Consider the following 25,263-nt stretch of genomic DNA (forward strand, 5'->3'; position numbering starts at 1 on the left):
GCTCTGACAGAGGACCTGTGTTGCCTGCTGGAGATTTTCAGGGATAGGAAGAGCACTTGGGAGTTGAGGGAACCTAATAATTTTAAGCAGGTACCATCTCTTGGTCACTGTGTGGCCATGGCTTGTCACCAGGCTTCATGTAGCCAGTTTCTTAGCTATAACATGGTTTCAGCAAAGGTGATCTCTCAGGTGATCCCTTCAACTTAATGTTGTCTCTCAGGTTCAAGTGCACATCCTTTGGTAACCCTGCCAGCTTTAGCAGTGGGGTGGATTAAAGTGCAGTGAGGGGTTGATCAGAGGAACAGCAACCTCCAAGAAAAGGTTAGGTGAGTGGGGAGTCACAAATCCCTGGATTTGGATTCCAGCTCTGCCATGTCCTAGCTCTGAGACCTTGGACAAATGAGCTGATCTCTAAACTTTGTCTCATGTGTAAAATGGAAATAACACTTCCTTTTTGGGGTTGTTATAAAGACAAAGTGTAAAGCATACTGCTGCTGCTGCTTGGCGCTCCTAGCTTCCTTTGTCGTTCTTGTACAGCTTTTAAGCTAGCCAGGCAGCCCTTCTCCTGAGGGTATCCTCCTTGCCATCTGTCCCAGAAGGAGTCCCCCTAACAGACCAGAGTGTTGGCACCATCATAGACTTCATTTGAGGGGAAGCTGGAGTAGACGTTTTTCTGATGGAGACCAAGTAAGCTGTTGGGCGTGAGGGAGCAGCTTGCATGTGGCTGTTAGGAAACTTGGCCCGCTTCCCACAAGATTATCTATTATCAGCACTGAAGAGGGTGTGAAATTGATTAGCACTGACGGAGAGTAATGGCCGCAGCCACTCTTCCCCCAGCCTTCACAGAGCTGCTGTGTGCCCTGGGCACCAGGGCTCCTGCCATTCCCCGACAAACATCTGTCTCCTTGATGCCAAGGCCATTTTGCTGGGCACTGGCAAACATTCCAAGGCCATTAGTGCTCAGCAGCCTCAGTGTTGCTCAGAGAGACAGGGCGGGGGGGGGGGGGGGGGGCGGTGAGGGATGCATTTATGAGCCGTGCTCTCTGCCAGCACTTGGGCTCCGTCCTGGCAGATGCAGCCGCCTGGCAGGTGTAAAGTGACTCAGAACAAAACGACCTCTTTTTCACCTCTCCTTCATGCACTCTTCTCTCTTAAGTCATAAACAATTTGTGCCTCACCCCACCTCATCTCCATTAAACTTGGATGTCCTACACCCATTGGGAACTCAGCAAATATTTGTTGACTCGAATGAATGCTTATTTCTCAGGCTTTTGATGACATTGACTGTCAGATCAGTAATGAATAAATATCTCCCACACTTCCACACTTCACCAAGCCTGCAACAGAAAACACCCTAGATAACAGGGTCAGATACTGACCCAGGTAATGGGGAGTCAGGTATTGACAGTTTTAGTGTTTCAGAGCCCCTATCTTCCCCGCACACTTCAGACTTCCATGGGTACAATGCAAATGGCCCCGGTTCACAATTGACCAAGATTCACTGGAGAGAATCCAGTCATTTGGCAAATGTTTCTCAGGCGCCTGCTCTATGCGAGGCACTGGGCCAGCCGCTGGCAGGGGGTGAGAGTTAGAAGTGCCTGTGGAAGAAGGGGCCCAGGAGCTGCTGACAAGGGCTAGAGGCAACCAGGAAGCAGGGAGCAGTTGACTGTGCCCGGGGCACCCTCAGCAGTTTCTTACATGAGGCAAGGTTCAAGCCACACGTTAAAAGATAGAAATGCATCAGGCATTTCTAACTGAAGAGGAGCAGGAGCAAAGGAGGAGCGAGTGGGAAGTTAAAACCCCAGGAGCAGAGGGTGAGAAGGGGAACATGGGCTTTAGAGCCCGGCTTCTTTCTGCTGACTATGGACAGATAGCTTAAGTTATCTTATTTTCTTTTTCAGTGTGTTTTCTTTCTAAGATGCATGTCCCAACCTGTGTACTTTGGGGAATCACAAAAGGAGGGATTTGGTGAAATAACACCTGAAGGCTGTTTCACAGGGCTTGGCACATAGCTCATGGCTGGAAAACCTTTCATTGTCTCTTTAAGGACTCTGCACCCCATCACCCTTACATACACACATACTTTCTAACTCCCCTAGTACTGCAACATTATACAGGATCTGAGCTCCCTATTTCCTTAGCGTCCTCTCCAGCCACTGTGCACTCCTTCCTGCTTTAGCACTTTTGCATTTGCTTCTCCCCACTGTCCTGGCTCTTCTCATGCCGGTGCTTCCCTCCACCTTCAGGTCTCAGCCTAAATGTCACTTCCTCAGAGTTTTCAGTGATCACCATATGTAAGGTGGTGTCACCCCCATCTCCAAGGCCCCTTCATAACCTCTAAGTATTTGTTTGTTTACTGTCTGTCTCTGGGGCTGTGATCTCTCTTGTTCATCATTTTCTCAGCACTTATATAGTGACCGATATGCACTAAAGGAAGGACCATCACTCATGAGATGAAATTAATATTTGTCCCTGGGTATTAAGGAAAATTGAACGTCCCAGGTTTTTTCTACATTATTCCTTAACTCTCATTTTTAATCCTCTTTTTTGTTTGCTCTATGATTAGCCCCATCATCAAAAATACCTAAGGACATCTCTGTAGATTCTGTGGCCTACCTGTGGCAGTGTTCACCAAGGTAAAACACTCCTATTTAGAAGAGTCTACAGGACAAGCTGATAAGTTCTACACACATTTGGTTTGAATCACATTACTGCAGTAATCTGTGACCGTCAAAGACTCCCACATCTGGGGCAATGGCCCACTGCTTTCATGTTGTGTTCAGTGACTGTTCGATTCCAGAGCCACAGTGTATCTGGACATGCCCTCGGGGCTCCTGGTTAACTAGATTTGACCTGAACTTTTAAAGGGTGTGTAATTCTTAGACTCTTCTAGTGAGCAGCAATTCTCCGTGATCTGTAAATATCCAGGATGCTTGTCTCAGCAGATTTCACCTAACTTCCCAAACAACATCAAGCCCAGAAAACACCAAGGTCCCTATTACTGGGAAGATGTCCTGACTTCTCATTGGTTCCTTCTGGCTTCTCTTGGTTAAATGTACAGAGATGCCTGGCTTCTGACCGTCAGAAGTGAGACATAATTATATAGGTACTGGCAGGGATTTTAAAAGAGGGAGGAGAGCCTTGCAGAGAGGTTTCCCTTTTTTAGTTCCTGGGAAAATTATACTCAGCAGGTTTATTCAATAAAGTGTTCTTACCACATACTTTGCACTGTAATGACTTACAAATTGCATGCTAATTTTGCCACAGTTAAATCATTCTAGGCTTTATCCTGGAAAGAGAAAGATGGACTCCTTGTAATGAAACAGTATCCACAGGACTTGATGTCTGAAACAGACTTGGTCTATTTCCTTAGCATTTGAAACTCCTTTGAAGATATGTACAGAAGGGGGTGGAGCACAGGAATGGATGCATGGGGTATGTGATCCCAAAGCACTGGGTAAGGATGTAGACAGGAGACTGCCATTGATTCCTCTGCTAACTATGCTGGAGGCTTCTGAGACATGCTTAAAGAAGAAAGAATCTTGTTGAGAGTTCCTTCCAGCTGTTCTTTAAACCAGTAGTTGCCATACTTTCCCTGTCCAAGAATTTGCCAGAACACAGCTGACAGCCTGTAGAAGCCAGTTATGGTGGAGGAGGGTATGTCCTGGTGCTTTTTCCTCTCCCTGAGACACCCTGCCTGCCCCCTTCCCAATTGATCATCCTTTCTGCCAGTGGAGGAGTCAGAGGGGCTCAGTTCTGGTCTTGTGCCTTTGCCACTTACCTTGCAGTGTGGTCCTGCGTGCTCTGGCTTTTCTCATCTTCCCTGCCCTCCTGTTTTAGAGGGGTTCCTAGACCCTCTGCTACTGTCTTCATGGGCTTGCTGCAGGCCTGGTAAGATCAGGGCTATGCACTGGCAACTCCCAAGCATCTACAGGCTCTCATAGCCCCTCCCACAGGACATCACCTAGACTTTTTAGACTCAGTGAGTCCAAAGCCACATCTGTGGCCCTAACCCCTTCCCATCATACCAGGGCCAGTCACCAGTTTCACCAGGTCAGAAACCTGGGCAGCATCCTTTTCTTCCTTTCTTTCCTGCTCCCACCACACATGCACCTAATAGGTTTTACCTCTGACCTCTGTGTAGCCTCTTCACATTCCCCTGTCCTCACTACCACTACATACACTCCAGCAGCCAGCGTCTTTTCTTTTTATATGAGTGTAACATGTTCCTCACTAACTAGTTTCCCTGTCCCTAGGTTTGTCCTCTCCAAATCCATTTCCTACACAGTAACCAGAGATTTTTCTAAGCTGAAAATGCACTTATGCCACTCCCCTACCCAAACCCAGTACATACTGGCTCTGTATTACCTGCAGGATAGATATGCTTTGAATTTCTTCCAGGCCTTGCCAGGCTCTCCCACTCAGGCCCCCAGCCTGCACCACCCTGCCCCCCAGCTGCATCCCTCACCACTCCTCTCCTTGTGATGTGCAAAAGCCGCTCTGTGGCACCTGAGCCTTCTTAACCTTTCTCTCCTGGAGCCTTCTAGGAGAAGGCCCATTGCTGTTTACCCAGAATACCTGTCTGTGCCATCTTTCCCACAGCCGTCTCCTATAGCTAGCTAATTCTTCTGTATCCTCAAGAGCTTTGGCAGAAAAGTCAGTAGATGCATGTTGAATATGTACCATGTGCCAAGTGTGCTGCTTAGGATTACTGTGCCAGTTCCTGCAGAAAGCCTCCCCTGCCCTCCCCCCACCCCCTGCCGTGTCTCCCAGGAGCTCCCTGTGCGCTGCAGCCTGCACAGCATAGACCCAAATCTTGCCTCTGCTTCAGTTTCCTCGTCAGGAAAAGGAGGAGAATAATAATGCCTATCTTGAAGGGTTTCAGGGAAGATGAAATAGATTAATATATAGAAATCACTTAGAATAGTTTCTGGCACAAGGAAGTATGCCATAAGTGGTAGCTATTATTGAAAGTGTTTTTGGCCTGTATACTTGTCTCTCCCTCTAAAGCTGAGTCTCCACAAGCAGAGGCTGATCTTCCTTCCTCGGTGCTCCAAACAGGATTGTTATTTTCTGGCCTTGTGTTCTTATATCTGCTGTCACAGAAGCTCTGGTTCTCTCAAGGCTGACTTATATGTTGTCAAGATTCAAATGAGCAGTCGTGGGTATTTTTTGTTTTGTTTTTTCGGTAGATTCAGAAATGGAAGACAAACCCATCATGGAGGCATCCTGGTAGCATAGAAGGAACATGAATCCTGAGGTCATATGGCCCAAGGTTAAATCTCAGCTCAGCCACACAAGAACTCTGTTTTGGGGGAGATGACTTGCCCTATGCATGTTTCAGTTTTGATGGTAACTTTACCAGAGGGTCATTTTGAAGATTAATGAGACTGTTTATAGCAACGAGTCCATGTGCTTATGTGCTAGGGTTGGCCTGACATATAGTCTGTTTCTTCTATGGGGGCAAAGATCTGACCTGAGAGTCTTGGATTCTTACCAGAGCTGCTATCAGGTAGTTATGCATTCTTAAAAAAAATCCCTTTTATTATTTCTTCAGCCTCGGTTTCCCTAGCTAAAAATGACTGGCAGTCTTCAGGATCCTTCTCTAATGGTCTGCCCTATTTTAGAAGCTCTTAGAAGAAGGTTTTATTTGCTTGTGTTTGTGCACAGTGCCCCCCACACACACACACAACACACACACACCTCCACTTACCTGTCTCTCTCCCTTGGCTTAAATTCTCCCCTTGCTTTTGAAGAAAAAAGAAATGAGCCTTTTGTAAATGGTGGGACAGTTCTTGCCCCTGACTGTAGACAGTAGCTGTGACCCATCGGGGCTCCAAGTCACATCCCCTCTTATTAAGGCAAGAAGGATTCTTATTGGCTTCATAGCAGCTTCTTTTATGACTGTCTGCTTCCATCAGCAAGGGGCAGCTCGCTGCCTGTCAGGGGCAGATTAGAAATGGCATCCACATGCTCATTTGGAGGCTTGTGACTTGCCTGCTGAGGGGGGCGGGGTGCGTAGAAAGGTGGTGATTCGGTAGCACTCCTGATGACAGATTAACATTTAAAGTGAGGATGTGGCTGGGGGAGGGGACAACAACACACAAACCTGCAGAAATGGCACCTTGACACCACCCGTACCACGTCCTTGTGTATCTTTGGAGATGAATCTCTTTATTCTCGCAGCCCCCAAACAGGCTCATGCTGCTGTGAATTGCAATCTGTTCTTCTTAATGCACCATTCACTGAATTACCATCGAAGTTTTTATTCTAGCCCACTCTCATGGAATGAGCAACACAAAACCTTTCAGAGTGTCTCCTGTTTTTTCAACTCTTCCAAACGGCATGTGGAATTTGCTGGCCAAGCTGTGGATTCCCACCACCTCCAACCCTGCCCCACCCCTTTTTTAAGTTTCTTCAATTGATAAGGAGGCCAGATGTCCGTAATGCAGCTGGTTTGCATTAAACCCTAGAAATGGCATCAAGAAAAAAGTCCTCTATTTGTTCATATTGCTAATACTGGAAAAGGTCTATTAAACAAACTTTTTCCTTCTTTGAACTATGAAAGGAATCACAGGCTCGGAACCTAACTTGTGTGGGTTTCATCCTATCTCCAACTCCTATTTAACTGTGAGCTTTGTGGCCTTAGCCCAGTGCCTAGCACACAGGGAGAACTCAGGAAAGGGCACCGTTGTCATTATCCATGTGTTGCATCCCGTCTCTTGCCAGAGCAAAAGGACAAATAGAAAAAGGTCTTGGACAAGGAAATCATGTTCCACCAGAGTCTTTAACCGAAACTCAGTGACAGTCATTTGACATCTGTCTCAATTTTTCCATCTGTGAAATCTGAAAATGGTATTTGAAATGTGCATACCCAACACAGGGCACATACAAGCATGTGGGGTTAATGAAGATGCTCTACTTTCAAAAGTAGAAAGCGCTTATGTGGATGTCAAATTGTCATTGCTTCACAAAGAAGACAGTCAGTCACCTTCACTCTCCTCAGAGGTGAGAGTTGAATGAATTAATTTGTAAAAGACTTCCTTTATATCTTAACTCTGCTGTCTCATTTCAGGTACAGTTTAATGTATGTACAGATTTTCACTCTGAAAGTTTTTTTTTTGTTTTTTTGTTTTTGTTTTTGTTTTTTTAAACTGAAAGTTTTTAAAGTAAGATATGTTTACAATACTTAAGGAAGTTACTTGATTTTTAGAATTTCTCTTTAATCTCTATTAACAGTATTGCCATTTGAAGAGCACTTGATTTATATGTTCAGATTGTTTAAGATGTTCTATCTAATGTAGCAGCAGATCCAGGGGCTTGTCTTTCTGTCGCAGGGAAGTTTAATTTATTGTGAGAGGATGAGCTCATTGTCAATGCTGACCGCTGTGTCGTGTCAGGGTGACGACGCTTGATGTCCTCCTACTTGAGGCCTTTGTCGCAGTGGCTCTTCTGACTGTCTGGGAGCTCCGCCAGGCAACAGCTTCAGTCTGTCCATATAGATACCCAGATACAGGCAGAAATCCATCCCATCTGGTGATGGAGGTGCCTCAGTCCTAGATTCACTCTAGGTTATCAAAGCTAAAAGGAACCTTCTAGAGCACGATATCAGGGAAGACAGGTAGGGCTCCTGCCACTCCCCACCCTGCAGTCAGCCCAAACACAGTTGACTGGTCTCAAAGGTCCTCCCCCACAAGCTCCAGTTGGCCCCATGACCCTGACCCTTTTTCACGTAGAGCACTTGACAGCCACTGTGGTGAGTTAGAGTGGGCACCCAGAATGAAACCTATTTCCCTTCTCTGATCCAGGACAGGCCTCTTATTTCAAAGCCAAGAAGCTGAGGCCAAGAAAAGTTAGATGACATGCCTCAGGACAGGAGTAAGTTAGTGTTTGTTCAGTACTCTGTCCTGTCTTGACAGAGAAACTTGTTTGTAGAATCAACACATCAGGGGATCCCTCGGTGGCTCAGCAGTTTAGCGCCTGCCTTCGGCCCAGGGCGCGATCCTGGAGTCGCGGAATCGAGTCCCACGTCGGGCTCCTTGCATGGAGCCTGCTTCTCCCTCTGCCTGTGTCTCCACCTCTCTCTCTCTGTGTCTATCATGAATAAATAAATAAATCTTTAAAAAAAAAAATCTTAAAAAAAAAAAAGAATCAACACATCATAATTCAGAAAATTCCCAATGTCTAATTAAATGCTTCTTGTAATGTCAGAGGGTCTCTTAAGAGGGAAAGAAAGCAAGGAGGTTGGGTATCTTTTTAGAATGAGGTATCTGTGGCCTGCTGTACCCAAGTACTAAGTTCAGTACCCATGTGCTAAGAACATGGAGCTGCAGGTTTAATTTCTGCACGTGGGCTAGCCAGCTTCGTTCTTTTCTTTGAAGCATGTCTTATTGGTCAGTTGGGCATAAGTCAGTTTCCTCCCTACTGCTAGTGAAGCAAATCCACTTCTGTATTACTAGTATGTAACCATCCACATGTTCCTAATCAGACTCCTTTGGTTCTTCCAGAGGTTCTGTTATGAGGGAAATAACAGGGCTGGGAGAAACTTGTGATAATCCTAGGATGTTTATGTTACTTTTATATTACTTCAAAGGCTGAATCCTAGCCAGATGATCATGGGTTGGGTGGTACCAGCAGCTATTCTTCACGTCTCAGATACCCTGAGAAGTCTTTCAGAGGTAGTTCTATTTCCTTACCTCCAGATCAGTTTTTTTTAATCTGGTGTCTTAGAATCCCAGAAAAGGAGCCAGAAATTCATTAATCCATATATAATGAAGGTGATATATGGTCCTACTTCTTCTTAAGACAGACCAAAACTTGAGAAGATGTTCTTACAAGAACTGTACCCAAACTTTCTTATTTTCCTTCAGAACGATACATAACCATCTTGCTTCTTTTATTTCCCTTTAAATACAGAATGCACGTTTGTGCTCAACTTTTCTGAATCCTTTCAGCAGTAAATATTCCCTGCCACAGAGTTGTAACAGTCTAGATAAGGTGCTATCCTGACAGCAGTCACCTTCTCTGCTTGCTGGTTTCTATGATGCTTCTAAAACTGTCAGGGCAGAGACTTCGTCTTAGAAGCCAATCTCTGTTTCATCTTTGTGCATGTTCAACGCAGCAATGGTGATGCCTTTCTTGGAGATGAGCTAAAGTCATATCTCAGATCTACACTTGAAATTTTCACTTTCAAATCATCTGGCCGTATATCTAAAAGTAGAATGTTGAAATGAACGTTGTCAGAGTCTTGAAGTTCTAAGGAAAGAGGAAAAAATGGAGTTTGGCATTGCTCTCTTGGGTCCATCCTTTCTGGATGACAATATTTAGAGAAATGGGAAGATACAGTATATTCCCGCTTGGTTAAAAGAAGGTCAGATTGTGGCGGGACACTCTGAAAAAGGATAACTCACCAGGGCTCTTCTGACCTCTTTGAAGAAACTTAATTTTGCTGTGCTCCATTCTTGAGCCTCTACCACTCTTACTTTGTTCTCGCAGATAGCTCCGAAATTGCACCCACACAAACATGGAGGTATGAAAAGAACACATACTTGGGTTGGAATCCCAGTTCTGCCACCCACTAGCCTTGGGGAGGCTGCTCTGCTGAGTCCTTTTCCTCATTTAAAATAGGAGTGGTGGGACGCCTGGGTGGCTCAGTGGTTGAGCATCTGCCTTTGGCCCAGGGCGTGATCCCGGAGTTCCGGGATCGAGTCCCATGTCAGGCTTCCTGCATGCAGCCTGCTTCTCCCTCTGCCTGTGTCTCTGCCTTTCTCTCTGTGTCTCTCATGAATAATAAATAAATATTTTTTAAAAAAATAAAATAAAATAAAATAAAATAAAAATAGGGGTGGTAATCCCTGCCTTCCGATATTTGTGAGAAGCAAAGGAATTTAAAAGCACTTAGACTCAGTCTGATACGTGACAAGCGCTCAGTAAACACTGGCTGCTCCTCCTAAGTGGTTAGATGGCAGTGTTCTTTATTCAGATTGCTTCACACAATGCCTCGTATATAGCAATCAATCAAAAATACTACGATCTGCCGATAGCCAGGATCTTTATAAGCAAAAAAACACACTGCCTTCCTCCTTTCTGACCTTTCTTCTGGTGACACTGATGCTGCACTGTTGATCTCTCTCACCCTAGCCAAGTTGACTTTCCTGTGCCTTGATCCATGCTATTCCTCTGCTCCGAAATGTCCTTTCCAGTCTTTCAGACTCCTTCAGAGTCCTCCTCAAATGTACATTTCCTTTGATGTCTTTTGACTACCCCCAGATAAATGTATGTGTCCTTCTTGGTGCCCACAGCATGCGGTACAATTTGAGAAGTCCTTGATAGTAGGCGTTCGCATATTTTAAAAAATTAATGATTTGTTCATATTTGGCAACATTATTAGGCAATAATCTCCTTGATTATGTGGACTTTTTAATTAATCTTTTCTACCCCCAACACATCATGTAATACCTGGCCCACAGTTTGGTGTTTAGGAAATCTTTATCAGGTGGATAAATGAAATGTGTTCTACTCCCAGTATCCATGTTTGCAAACCTCTAAAAGTTTCATCACCTCTTCTCTTCTTCGTTTGCTGATACTGTGGCCTCCCAGCCATGTGCTCTGCTTGCCGCTCATTGCTGTCCATCTCATACATGTTGCATATTCTTGTTCATGACATTGTCCTGCACATGTAGCCTGCCAATCGTGTCTCACTTCTCTGAGCAGCATTTAGGCCTCCCACCAGCTGGCCCTCCAGGGTCCTGTCCCTCACCATTTCCTGATGCTTCCCCCTCTCCCCATCCACAAGGGTCTTAGCACACACAGCTCATTAAACAGCACTGAACTTCTACCTGCATTTGTTCAGTCCTGACACATGCTTTCCAGGAGCCTACTGTGCTCAAAGTACTATCCAGGATGCTTTCTAAGGTACAGAGAAAACTGAAACACACACTCTTGCTTTCAAGGAACCTTGACAGGGAAGAGGCACACATCTGAATACCTGCTTTAAGGCAGGTCATGGGAAATGCCTTAAAGAGGTATAAATCCAATTTTGGGGAGTTTTCAGGACTGAAAAATCCTTGTATCTGATTGGAAAAGTTTTCAAGTTGGAAGGCTTTGAGAAGTTTTCAAAGATCTCAGAAAAAGTTCTGAAAGGAACATCACATTTTAGACTTTAACTATGTTGTGATAGAGATTGAGGGGTGGGGAGAGTCCCAACATCACAGGCAAAGGTGAAGAGACTAGGGAGCGGAGAGCAGGCCTGTCTGTGCTGTGTGCATGGTTGGGGATGGGGGGCTGGTAAGCAGAGAGCATGAGCAGCACAAGGCCTCAGACCCCTCATCCTTAAGGACTTCATTCTATTTCTCTCAGGAGCCTGGAAACCTTACCTGGGAGTCCCTTCTTCCCAAATGCCTTCCCATCTTAGCCAACCCTGATTAGCACCCACCACCTGTCATCTTAGACTTGGGTGTACACTGTATCCCCTTACTCTCTGGTCACTTCCTATGTCACTGTGGCCTCCCCAGACATTTGGCCCCTCTGTGACTAAGACCAAGACATCCCCTTACCTTCATTTTCATTCTTTATCAGCCTTAAGTCATTGCTTAGAATGGTGGCCTTGCCACTGGGCGCTTACCTGGGCTGGGATTCGAGCATAATGTTAATCATTTTCACCTAAGGTGAATCAGACAGGATTCCTGTCCCTAGGGAGTCTGTATATTCTCATAACTGGTAATCATGTAATTATGAGCAACTTACTTAACCTCTGTGTGCCTTGGATTGTGATTTGTACAATAGGATTAATAATCCCCTCCCTGCTGTCTCTAAATTTGGTAGTAAGGACCATATATATGATATGATAACACTTTAAACTCTGCAGCGTTATAGAAATGTAAAATATTAGCAGCAAGTGCTTTCTGCACGAGTGCCAGTGCCCCCAGCTGCTGAACACTGAGGAGTTCTGGAACAGGAAGTTACAATTATGAGTAAATGAGAAACTAAAGCAACCCTTCTAGTTTTAAACTCCTTAGACATCAGTCCAGTGCTCCATGACTGCCTTGTGAACATTAACACTATTACCAGATTACCAAGGAATTTGCTACTAAATGAAACTGGGAATTAGCAATGGTGATTTGCCAGACAGAGCAGCCCTCCTTTGCCTCAGACAGAAGCCTTTAGGAGTGAGATGAAAAGTAGCCTTCTGTTGCTATAGGCTGGCCCCTTGGGCAAATAAAGAAGTGCATTATCTGCGTCTAAATAGTCTCTGAAGGATTCTCGTTGGAGATTGATGACCAAGTGGTAAGTCCTTCAAGTTTGGGAGAGTGGAAAGCAAGGTCCCCAAAGGATTTCTACCAGTGACAGGAGCCTGAGCTGTCAGAGGGAACTGTGGCCATAAAACTACTGATGGAATAAAGAAATGGATTGTTGTCATCAAAAGCATGTATCAAGCACCTGTCTTCTCAAGCCAGCCTGCCAGTCATGCAGAACGAGTCCCTCACCCAGTTCTACTCCTGAGAGCCAACAGCCCAAAACAGATGTCTTTTCCCTTTTGTTCAGTGCTTGGATATTTACTGAGTGGGAACACGAAGACAAAATTCAGTCCCTGCCCTACTAGAGTTCATAGTCTACCCTTATGAAATAAAGGGAGTTGTAGATGGGAGTTGTCAACAAAGGGGGATGATGATGGAAATCAGTGTGAGCATTGTGTGTGAGAAGAGGTTGCGTGGGGGGCAAACGTGTTGAGGTGCTCTCAGAAAGTTCAGAAAGGAGCAATTGTTAGTCTTACATAATCAGGAAAGGCGTTGTGGTATAGGTAGCTTAAAAGCAGTGCTGGCTTCAGAGATACCCTAGAACCCCAAGGAAGGAAGGCAGGCAGCTAAGGCCCAGAGATAGAGAGAGGAGCTCTGTTGACAGAGGCAGTAATAATCTGCAGTTGGGGAACTCGTAGGTTGTGGTGAAAATGGCCTACAACAGTTGCGATGGTTGCACAGTTCTGAATATACTAAAAGCCATTACATTGTGCACTTTAAATGGGCAAATTGTATGATATGTGAATTGTATATCAATAAAGCTATTTTTATAGAAGAATCTGCCAGAGAGGAATAGATTTGGGGACAGCAAGTCTGATAGGTCTGGGTTGTAATGGTTGAGGAGAGACTTCTGTTGCTTGTTGGGACATCGGCCTAGGGGAGTGCCTGCTGGTGAAGCCAAGTGGACAGGGTGGTAGAATTTTGCTACTGATGCAACGTGAGCCCAAAGGAACACATGTATGTATGGGGAATGCCCGTGCCATCAGCAAGACAGTCATGGGGATAGGACCACTCTTCCCGAGTTTGACCTGACTTGGAAGGGAAAGAGACGTCCAGAGGTCCTGTTGAGAGGTGATTTATGGGGTCCAGAAGCAGAGTAGAGAATGAGAGGAAGCAGATAAATAGCTGAGATTTGTGTCACTGTCAGCTTATTTTTTTTAGATTGAATATCTGGATGAGATCATTTTGGCCTTGACCCGTTGCAAAGAGAAAAAAAGGGGGGGCTTTAATCTGACTCCCTGGGCCTCTAGTCCATTAAAAATGAAAACATAATGGGCAGCCTGGGTGGCTCAGCGGTTTAGCGCCGCCTTCAGTCCAGGGACTGATCCTGGAGACCCGGGATTGAATCCCACATCGGGCTCCCTGCATGGAGCCTGCTTCTCCCTCTGCCTGTATCTCTGCTTCTCTCTCTCTCTCTCTCTCATAAATAAATAATATCTTTTAAAAAATCTTTAATAATGAAAACATAAGAAATATACTTTAGAAGATATGGGAGAAGCAGGAGATACATCAGGGTGGAATAATCTGGTGGTGGTGTTGTAGTTGCTGTTCTTTTGTGTATTGTGGGCTCACTGGCCAGCTCACTTGTCCTACTTGCTCATTTGCTTCTAGGACATGGTCCGGCGTGGGGAGATCATAGACAATGACACGGAGGACGAGTTCTATCTCCGGCGCTTGGACGCAGGGCTCTTTGTCCTTCAGCACATCTGCTACATCATGGCGGAGATCTGCAATGCCAATGTGCCCCAGGTAAGAGGGGCCGCCCTGGACATTTCTGTCCATGCCTGCCTGGGTAGAGACTCTGAGAAGGAGGCAGATCCACTCTGCTTGACTCCCTGTACTCCACGTGGGCCCTCTCCTTCAGGGGCCAGCACGAGGTTCATACTTTCTACATGATGTATATGCTGGTGCTTGCCAGGACAAACAGTGCTTTTACTTTCTCTCCCCTCCATTCACCTTCCTCTTAGATTCGCCAGAGGGTTCACCAGATCCTCAACATGCGAGGGAGCTCCATCAAAATCGTCAGGCACATCATCAAGGGTGAGTTGGGCACTGTTTGTGTCTGGCACTCCAGGATTGCTAGGTGATGCTAACTTTTCGAGTCTGAGTCAGTATCCCCGGCATTTGGTGCACAGCATTCTGTGACTGCAGGCTTAAGTGTGTTGTCACATGCACTGTGTGTCCCAATCATCTTTGTCAGGATACCAAAGACTAGCCTAGGTATTCTATGCCTCTGACACTTCAGTTCCAGCATTTAAAAAAACACATAACAAACAAGAGGCAGTGGGGCTTAGAAATCTTTGTTAAAAATTAAAAAGAAGAAGACAAAACAAGAAACAAAAAATCCAATTCCAAACTACATGCAGTGGAATGAAATTGCTTTCTAAGGGGGGAAAAAAACAAGGAAATAACAGGAAATACCTGGAATTATTCCAGACAGCAGAAAGTCAATCTGTACCACTGTAGTGTAACAGAAAGGGCATACCTGCCTTTCAGCCTCGACTCTGCCTTCCCCCAGCTGTGCAAATGTGATCTAGAAGAAAGTATGCAAAGGTTCAGGAGATACTACATGACCACATTCAGTCTAGTGCCCAGTGGTGGATAGTGCTCGGCACACAGCCAGTGCTCAGCCAGATGAGCATCCCTCCTTCCCTCAGCTACCCCAGGGAGTCCCTCAAGATACCATCACATCTTTGGGACCTTATTCAGCTAGAGTAGCTCCCGAGGCCTCCATTAGTGAACCGGGTTCTCAATCACAAGTGTACCTGACCTGGACTCTGATGCGTCTGTGCCCGTGGGCCACTTAGCACAGACTCACACACAACAGCAGTTGAGGCCTGTATTGGCCTGTATTGCAGTAGTGATAATGCCAGGTTTCAGAGAAAGCCAGGATAGACTGGTGACTCTGAGCAGATTTTCATTTTCCCTCTCTGGCCCATGTTTTTCCCATTTCTAAGGTGAAGGAATAGGCTAGATGTCCTCAATGGGTTTGCCCGTAAGTGGCTTATAACTCCCATTATGGGTAGGAGATGAAATGTGAAGATAAATGGTACATATAATAAAGTGAAGAGAAGTTAAGAGCCATGGTCTCTGGATCCGACACCTGGAACTGAATCCTGGCTCTGTTACTTACTGTGTTACCTGGGGCGAGATACCCAATTGCTCTGTGACCTCATAGGATGCATGAGAAGATTAAATAAGATGATAGATTGAAATGTCTGACCCTTAATAAGTTCTCCGTAAATGTTAGCTATTATGAGTATTATGAAATATGATGATGATAATTGTCATCATCATTATTATAAGTGAGGCATGGCTGCAATCTTGTGGGAAGTCTTGTGAGTGGCATCAAACTGGGTCTTAGAGGCTGGGAGCAGGACATCCCAGAATAAAGGAACAGTGTGCATGAAGGCATGGGAGCAGGAAACCCTGTGTTTAGCACAGCCGCCCTGGGCAGGTGGCAGTGGTACCTCCATCATGTCCATTTTGCAAATAGAGAATTTGAGGTATTGGAATCTTATCTTTTCCCTCAGAGAAAGAGGAAAGAGAAACAATTCATGAAGCAAGCCCAGCACCTTGCCTTCCATGGTGGCATCCTGGGTGCTCCTTCCCCTCCGTTTGCATGAATTACTGCTTAGCATGGCCTACCACCTCTCTCAGGTGTAACTATGGTGATTTGCAACTCCAGTTCTTAAATGGCATTTACTTCTAACGCCCACTTGTTCAATTAGGACTTTTATCACTCTCAGCTCTCTCTGGCATATAGGCTTCTCCCTGCATCTCTATCCCTGCAATCAAAACAGTGAATTGAGAAAGAAAAGGTGTTTTTCACAGGTACTGACACGTAGTAGGTGGATGTTTTCCTTTGTGAAATCCTAACACATAAACCTTCAGTTATTCGGTATTTTCAGTTGTTGTGACCCAGCCTCTATGTCCCTCAGATCCCCGTCTAGCCCCCCCCAGTGCCTCATGGGGCATCAGGCCCCACCCTCAGACCGGGTGCTGAGTGGAGTTCCGTCGGTGGAGCGGCCTACACAGATGCCATATTCATTCCCACCACTCTTGGTCCTCTCCTCTGTTGTTTTCCTTTTCCCCTAGCCCTGCCGGAGCCTCAGGCCAGCCCTTTGGTTCTCCCTCCATCACCCTGCACAGCCAGTGGAGTAGTAAATCCACCAGTTCCGCCTCTAGACTCCATCTTGAATCGTTCTTTCCATCTGTTACTTCCCATCATACCACCCAGTTTATTTCCTTCCTAGCCCTTATCACAATCTGTAATTGTTTTTATTTATGTCTTTGTTTACTCATTTTGTGGGTCTCATACATTAAAATATAAGCTCTGACGTAGGGACGTTGTCTGGCTTGTTCAGTGTCACCTCATCAGCACCCACAGCAATGCTGGGCACGTAATGGGAACCCAGTGAATATTTTACGTATTGTTGAATTCAGCCCCACCCTCATGCAAATTTAATTTGGCAGATGTTTGCTGAGACTTTCCTCAGGGCTAAGCACAGGGCTAGATACTGTGCTTAGGTTCCACATGACACAGATGTGTAAGTGACCAGCCATAATTCAAGCTAAATGAAAGACACGCTCCAGCAGCTACTCAGCTAGCATTTGCTGGGTGCCAGGCTCTGTGTTGAGGACTAGAGATGCAAAGAATAACCAAGAGCCGTGTGTTTGAAATGTTCACAGTCTGGTGAGGAGAGATACTCGAAACTAATTACAATGTGATAAGTGCTAGTTGAAGTTGTGAACGGTGTGCTAACAGAGTAGTAAGAGCAGTACTGGAGGCACTGGCCATTCCATGGACTCCCAAGAGAGGGAAAGGCCCATCCCAGGCAGAGGGAGTAGAAGCCCAGGAGTAGGACAGGACATCAGTGGCCTTTGTAAGGAGTGTAGAGGGGATACTATGGTGCCACTGCCCAGGTCAAAGAGGCTCTCAAGAATGCTGACCACTTAAAACCAAAAACCTCTTCTCTGCAGATGGAGGGTTAAGGTTACAGTAAAGGGTTCTCAACCTGACTTCCACCGGCAGGCACCTGCCCTGGCTCACTCTCACCTCAGGGAAGCTCTTCTGCCTGTGGTGTTGTCTGCAGCCAGCCAGCCCCTCAGGGCAGTGTTGGTGTTAGAAAAGGAGGGTGGATGGCTAGGCTCTGCTCAGGCCTTCCCTGTCAAAAGCCTTCGCTCCCTCCCCCTTCTTCCTCCACCCTTCCTTCCATCAAAAAGCATGGGAAAACAAAGCCTCATAAAGAAAACCAGCTCATCAGTCTGTCCTCTTTGATTTTAATTTTGTTTTTCAGTTTGGGTTGCTTCCTTTTTTTTAACATACTAATTAGATGCAAGCTTTTTCTTTGATTTTATGGCCTACATATTTCCTAAGTTTTGCTGGCAGGATGACAGCTGATGTATCCCTTGAGGTCCCAGGAAAACGCTGATGAGGCAAGCCCAGCAGGGGACTTTTCCCGTTGTATCTCAGTCCCCTTTCTCACCATTTTCCTCCCTCCTCTTCTACTGGGGTTGCTAAGAAAGCTGGGAATAATTGATGGCTCATTAAAGTCCCTCTTTCTGCAGACTGCTTACTCGGCGCTCCCAAAGTCCAGCCTTCCCTGGAACTGGCAGCTGCTCCAGGTCTGAGCCTGTGGCACCCACATAGGAGAAGCATGGTCTCTTTGCCAGAGAAGGGCAGGCCATACCATGTGCTCCATGAGGGCAGCGACAGTCTTCCTGCCGGTCATCTTGCGCCTGGCCCATGACTGGTACAGAGAAGGGGCTCAGTGAATGCTTCCCAGGGTTACGTGCTGAGGTAGTGCTTCAGGCTTCTCTGTGCTATTCCAGAAATCCAGGACCACAGTAGGTAGAGTGGTCACTCCCAAGCACATCCTCTGGGCCAGGCTTCTAATGTGTATTCTCTGGTTCTCACAACAGCCCTAGAAAGCAGGATTACAATCTCCATTTTGTAAAAAAGGAAACCCAAGACTTGCAGAGGTTGAGGGTCATTAGTCGAGTCAATAATAATTTTGGAAACTGGATCAAAACTCAGAACTGTACACATTCAGTCTTCCATCTGGCAGAAAGGAAACCTCTAACTTTGCTGATTGGCTCATACAGTCCTCCCATCTTTTAAGAAAGAAAATTTAGGGCGTCCAACTTTATAGAGCACCCACTTGGCATGACAGAGCACTAGGTGGGCTCCTAAGATAAATGAGATGCTTAGGAGGCCCTGTTCCCAGGGGGCATACAGCCCATCACAGGTGAAATGACTAATCACTACACGAAGCAGTATGAAGTCAGTGCTAAGACACAGAGCGGGAATCACAAAGGCATGGTTCATTCTGCTGCAGATTAAAAGGAACTTGAAGATCCAGGGAGGCTGCACAGAGGAGGTGCCTTTTTTTTTTTTTTTTTTTTTTCTGGTAAAATATATGTCCGATTTACCATTTTAACCATTACGACCACCACCACCACATATCCACACATTTAATTTTCATCTTGCAAAACCGAAACTCTGTTCCCATTAAACACTCACTTCCCAATCCCTCCTCCCCCTCTTCCCCAAGTCCCTGGCAGCCACCGTTGTCCTTCCTATCTCTGTGAAGCTAATGACTGATTAAGGAGGTGGCTTCTAGAAGCACATGACAGACCTCTAAGGGCAGATACAGGTGTCCATCATCAAGGGGCCACCTTCTTGGATGTGGCATAGGAGCTGTGACCTGGAAATACTACTTAATATAAATACTTATGCCAAGGGTTACTGTGGAAGTTGCTGGCAAGTCTCTTCAATGTCTTAGTCACTGGCAAAGGTTGTCCGGAAAACTGCGTGGCTGCTGGGCTGTGGTGCAGGGGAAAGCTCAGATTACTGACTCAAAACTCTTTCACTGATGGCAAAAAGACTGAACCAACGGCTTCAAAGTGCTTTCAGAAATTGGCTCCTGGCCCTTTGATTTGCTTTTGTTCTTTATGGCTTAAAATCTCCTCCAGAAGCTCATAAACATGTATTTCCATATTGATTTGGGGCTCTTGGTAACCTGAGCATTGCCTCTGTGATTTTGAAGCTGCAGAAGCTGACAGGATTTCTCTTTTGATAACATGTTTATGTGCATGTGACTTGCCCCAGGTCACAGCTACTGTGACCATTAGGGTGTTCGAAGGCAGGAGAGAATCCTGGAGAGAGGCATGCATTTAACCTCAGGCAGCTCCTTACCCTCTCTAAGCCATAGCCCTTCATCTGTGAGGTGGAGATAACCAGCCTCACCGGGTCCTGTGGGTATCCAGTGAGGCAGCGTATGCCCGCACAGCCCTGATATGCGGCCGGTGCATAGCTCGTGCTTGCTACCTGTGAGCCGCTCTACCGTTGTGATCCGTGTGTGAGCTCATCCAGTAAGAAACAGATGGGACCTACACACACCCCCACAATTCTGGCTCTCTGTCGAACTTTGGGTCCGTTAGTAGATATTACGTTTGAGCCCTGATTTCTTCTCGGTAAAACACAGATCTGGAGTGAATATGCACTTGAGCCTCAGGAAGGCTCACGTTGACCTGCATTTGGGTCCCTGGGACAGAGTACATGCTCAGCAAATGGAGACACCTTGCCTTGCTCCCTTAACCTAATCCTTTGACTCTGAGATCAGGAAAGCCAGCACCCAGACCAGACTCCTCAGGGCCTGGTGTGGAGGTGGGGAGGGTGCTTTCCCACCAGCTAAAGTGTCCTCGGTCCTGTGGGAACGTGACCTCTATTAGCAGGATAAGCAAAGGATACATATGCCTGTCTTTTAACTGAGTGCCATTTTCATGGAATCCCTGATGCATTTAGGTACTGTAGCTACAAATGAGTTTTCCTCTCCAGGGGAAGTATGACATTAGACCTTCCAGGTTCATCACTGTCATAAAGGAATCTGTTAGACATGGATTTCCTTTCCCAGTTTCTCATCTGTGGTTATGTCTGTATTTTCCAGACTTTCCAGTGTGAAAATGTGAGCATTCTTCTTCTCCCCCCAGCCCCTTCCTCCTACATTTTTTAAAGGGTGAGCATTTAAGGCTTCAGGCTCAAGGATCTGAACCAGGCTTGTGAGCACTGCCCAAGTCTATGCCCTGAAGATAGTTCTCCCCATCCACCAGCCCCAGGGCCCCTCCCTCTCCCTCTTAACATAAACAGAACAGCTTGTATTCCATGTCTGAATAGTAAACCTGCTGTCTAAAGTTTGCTTTAATATTTATGCGTTCAGCACTGCTGCCTGTTTTTGAGCTCCATCAAAGCCTTTATTATAAGAGCATTTGAAAATGCTGGGACAGTAGAGAAGGGAGTTGATGTGCGTACCATCTTTCTCACTCGCTCCAGCCCAACTCACCCTCTTCTCTCCCGCCCTCCCCAGCCCAGTCTCCCTTTCCCCAACTTCTAGATCCCCCTTCATCTAGCATCTCTTTTTCTGGCATTCTCTCTTCCTTTCTTATACACACAGACACAAACATGTTTGCACACATGTGCGCACACACACACACAGCAAAGAGAACTCCTCCCCAAGACCTCTGGGAGGAATCTGTTCAATATTTATAAACTGCTGCAGCAGCTATAATAACCAGAGGTAGCTGGCACCACCAAGATTTGCTCCAAATAGGATTCTGCTCTGGAAACAAAGAATGAGTAGGGATATGGGGCGGAGGGTGAAGGCACGGGGCATAGCATGGTGCCAGCTGCCAGTGGCAGTGGAAAAGTACTAGGGCCTCATCAGACCTGGCTCCGTGTCTGGCGTGCTGTGGGACCCAGGCTGGTCACCTGCCCATCAGAGTTCCACTACATTTCTGAGAGCCCTGCCAGTTCTGACATTCTGACCCACTCCACGTCTGTGGCCACTGAGGTCCTTTACCAGAGGACATTGCATCTGGAGTCTTATCCTTTTGGATGACTTTTTAGCCAGAGACCTTGTGGGGCTGGGCTGCTTCGGAGTGCTCACAGAGCAGTTTCTCCCCAGAGGATGGGGAACTGGCGGGGGGGATATTGCTTAGGTAAGTGGATGCCACTTTGGGGACTGGCATTCCCCCCCTTTCCCCACTCATTGGTTCTTTAGGTGCCTTTTTCCCGACTCACACATTTCAGGTTGAATTTCAGCCTCTCTGCCATCCCAGATTTGGGCACGTTGCTCCAGTTCTGTAATAAGCCTCAGTTTCCTCATGTGCAAACAGGGATGGCATTCTCTCCCTTGTGGGATTGCTGCAAACATCAGATGAGCCACCATACATACATGCCCAGCACATACTGTGGAGGAGACAGCTCTTCTCCCACACACCACCCATATCCAGAGAACAGCTCATGTGGTGATTTCTCCCTCCCCACAGAGAGTGATGGGAGACACACCATGGGACTGGTGCTCTGTGTGTTGTGGTGGCATGTACCTTTTCTAAGGCCTTGGCAGAGGTGATTCAGCAAGGGAATCGATACAGACTTTGGTTTCCTCTACCTTCTGGGTCTCTAAAAGGAGATTAGTTCCTACAGGGAAGCTAGCTGGCTTGACTTGGAAAATCACTGCCCCAAAGGATCAGACTGTTTCTCCACTTTCCTCCCTCCTGGGTCTGAGAATACATTAGAAGAGCAAAGTGTTAGTTCAATCCATTAAGACTCTTGCTTCTAGACCATGCCTCTGGGGGTATTAAATGCTGTAATGGTCATTTCTCTGTCTCCCGGGGCAGCAACTACTAGATCATTCACATGTGAGTAAGAGATAGCACTTACATACAGCCTCATAGCTGTCTCCGCAGCCCAGATCCTGCTCTCTCATCACCCCAGCCCTCTCTTTAAGGGGCCTTAATAGAAGGCATCACAACCATTTGCTGGTAGAGGTGATGGATGCATCTAACAGAAGAGGATGATTTCCAGAGGGAGACACACAGCTGGCACATGTCTGAATCCCAAATCCCGTTTTCCGGCACATGTCCAAAGTAATAAAGAGGAAGGAGGGAAAATGAAGAAGTGGCAAGAGCAGAGTTATTCCCCAGCATAGTGGGGGTGGGAGGGAGCAGGGGAGGGGTTGCACACTTTCTTCTCTCTCCCCAGTCTTTGTCAGATTCAGATCAGCAGATGTTTTATTATGTGAAAGCCTCTTGCCCAGAGTTCTCTATTCTACCTGAAGCTGTCCAGTCTGGGGAGCAGGGGGTGGGGCAGGGATGCAAACAGTCACCCTGATCCACTACTCTGAGGGCTTGTTCACCATGCCATGCTGCCTGCTGACTTTTGGCCAGATTCTGCTGGGTATTCAGCTCAAAGTAAGGCACATGCCTCTGCCTTCCCGAAACTACCCATCTAGAGGAAAAGGAGAACAAGTTAGGGGGAGTCTAAGAGTCAGACTTATGATGGGGACCCTGGCCTGAGGACAGGAGCCAGAGGAAGAGATGACCAGGTAGGCTTCACCGAGAAGACGGCCCTTAAGAGGGGCCTGCAGGAATATGTGGGCTCTCTGCACGTGACACTGCTGGCCTGAGCAAAGGAAGCTCAGGGAGGGAACTAGTTTGTCTTGAATATCTGTTATTTCCAGAGGAGGCCCTTCCCAAGGTCACTTAGGATTGTGAGTCAGAGACAGAGTTCACACCCAGCCCATGATGTCACACCGTCTCCCATCTGTGGGTCTGAGGGCAGTAAGCACTCTGTCCCTCCCTTCCCCTTCACACATGTCCTTTGTCCCTCCTCCTGGGAGTCACTACAGGAACCCCACCCCCACCCTCACACCCTGCACTCCAATCCCTAAGTTCCATGGTGTTTCTGTACCACTGCCCCCTTACCTCCTAAAACCAGGGTGACTATGTAATTTGAGAGGATACTTTTGAAAATGAAATGGAAAGCTGTAAGTATTGTGCTGGGGTAACTAGGTAAAATGGATCATGTGGTGACCTACCTTGACACTCTGATGTGTTCTCTGGAGATCTGTCCTCACCGTCATGCTCTGTATCCTCCACCTTCATGGAGCATTCTCCTTGCCTTCCTGCTCTAACGGAAACCCACCTCTCCTGGGGGTGGGCCTTCCCCAGTGGTGGCTCATTTCTCCCACATCCCCCTGCCACTAACGCAGGGGGGAGCATCTCAAGACCATTGTTTCTCCCAACTCTCCATTTACCTAAAATCTCCCAGCTATTTGAATCTCACACCAGAGGACTATACCCTAACCCTGTTCCCCTTATGGGGGGAATTTGAGGCTTACTGTCACCACCTCCACTACTCTGTCATACTTCTTGGTGATGTCAGTATCCATGTGTCTCTTTGGCACCCCACTTCCAGCCTATCTTCAGAACGCATGTAAAATCTGAAGACTTCTCACCCCCCACAATGACCTTGGTCCCAGCCGTAATCAAATCACATCTCCTACCTTCTGCCCTTGCCCCCTTCAGGGCATCTCCCACACCTCCACTGGAGTGAGCTGTCACTCCTTTGCGTAGACCCTTCCCACAGCTCTGGTCACAGGGGAAAGGCTAGAGTCCTTGCAGCAGCCCACTGGCCCTGTGGTCTGTGCCTGCCCCTTCTGTCGCCGGTGCTGAGCTCTGGCCACACGGATGTCCCCACACTCACCCTCCCCCAGGCCAGGCGAGCCTCTTCACTGGTCAGCTATCTGCCAGTCACTCCCACACCTGCCCACGGGAATTTGCTTCAGGTCATCCATCCAATCTCTGTGAGGCCTTCTAACAGCCGCTCTGTGTTACTTACTTGGTTGTTTACTAGAAAGTAGGCTTCATAGGAGCAGAGATTTTCATCTATATCATTACTTTATCCCCATTACCTCAAATAGTGGTTCTCAAACTGCATCACTGTTACCTGGAGGGCTTGTTCACACAGACCACTGGGCCTCTAAGTTCTGAGTGGGGCCTCCACAGCTGCATTTCTAACAAGTCCCTGTGCGCTATGGCTACTGCTGCTGCTCTTCCGGGCCCACACTCTGACAAACACTAGCTGGAACAAAGGTACCCAGGGCAGGTACCCACTTCTCGCATGCTGAGTGACTATATGAGTGAGTGAGCGAGCGAGCAAGCAAGCAGTGTGGCTGGGGAGGACTCTGGGTGAGGAGAGATGAGCTGGGCCCTGTTCACTGAGCACCTCGAATACAAGACCAAGGAGTTTGGCCACAGCTACCCTGTTGGAGCCATTGGAGGTATTAGAACAGCATGTGTCGTAGAGGGAGCTGGGATTTAGGGAAAGGCACGAAGGGACCCAGCTCCAACAGAGTGCGCACCTCGGATCCATACCTCACTCTGCCTTTGTCTCCCCAGAGTACGCGGAGAACATTGGGGACGGCCGGAGCCCGGAGTTCCGGGAGAACGAGCAAAAACGCATCCTGGGCCTGCTGGAGAACTTCTAGAAACCCCAGGGCCCCAGGCAGCATGGACTCTCTCTGGGCCTCCATCCCAGAAAGTTTTTACACCGCTTAATGTGACTTTTGGACAAATTAAAGCTAGTTTTGGTATTCCTGGCTGGCATTCTTTGTAGCAGAGCAGTACCCTGTGCTCTTGACCCGGCGACCCGGCACTATCCCAGCAGCTGTCATGGGACACATCTGAGGAAGGTCAGTGGTTGTCCTCACTCTGCCCATGAGGGAACCTGAGGCTCACAGAGCTTCTCAGTGATCAAGCAGTGCAGCCTACAGTGACCACAGGGCTACTCTGGTGGTACTGCAGTGAGGCTGCCCATCTGTAGCGGCCAAGGGGCATGCGTGTGGATTGGTGACCTCTCTGGGGCTTCCAGCCCTGACCGGAAGGGTAACACAAGGCACGTGGCTCGAGCAGGAGCACCCCTGGGGAGGCTTCCATGGCACGGTGAGACCAGCCACACACAGCACAGACCATGGAGCAGCATTTCGAACCCTGGCCGCACATCAGAATCCCTGGTCAGGAGGGGAGCGTGAACAAGTATACCATTGTCAGGCCTCCACCACAGAATGATGAAATCAGGATCTGGGGTGTGGCCTGAGTGCTGGGATGGGTTTTCACTCCCAGG

At 47.2% G+C, this 25,263-nt stretch overlaps 1 protein-coding gene across 5 annotated transcripts in view; it reads left to right on the forward strand.

Moving 5' to 3' along the window:
* CTNNBL1 (catenin beta like 1) overlaps nt 1–24,733 on the forward strand; it is a 161,377-nt gene extending 136,644 nt beyond the window's left edge. For 2 of the 5 annotated variants that reach the window (XM_025470034.3, XM_025470033.3), the window contains exons 14-16: nt 13,908–14,045; nt 14,264–14,336; nt 24,540–24,733. In XM_025470034.3, coding sequence (XP_025325819.1) covers nt 13,908–14,045; nt 14,264–14,336; nt 24,540–24,628 — 300 coding nt within the window. In that variant the 3' untranslated portion in view covers nt 24,629–24,733. Of the gene's footprint in view, nt 1–13,907; nt 14,046–14,263; nt 14,337–24,061; nt 24,510–24,539 lie in introns of those variants that run through there. The other 3 variants (XM_035705465.2, XM_035705468.2, XM_035705466.2) reach the window with 2 other exon arrangements.
* Nucleotides 24,734–25,263: the final 530 nt, after the last annotated feature.

The sequence above is a fragment of the Canis lupus genome, chromosome 24, assembly GCF_003254725.2.
Source record: "Canis lupus dingo isolate Sandy chromosome 24, ASM325472v2, whole genome shotgun sequence".
In the NCBI taxonomy this organism is placed as follows: Eukaryota; Metazoa; Chordata; class Mammalia; order Carnivora; family Canidae; genus Canis; species Canis lupus.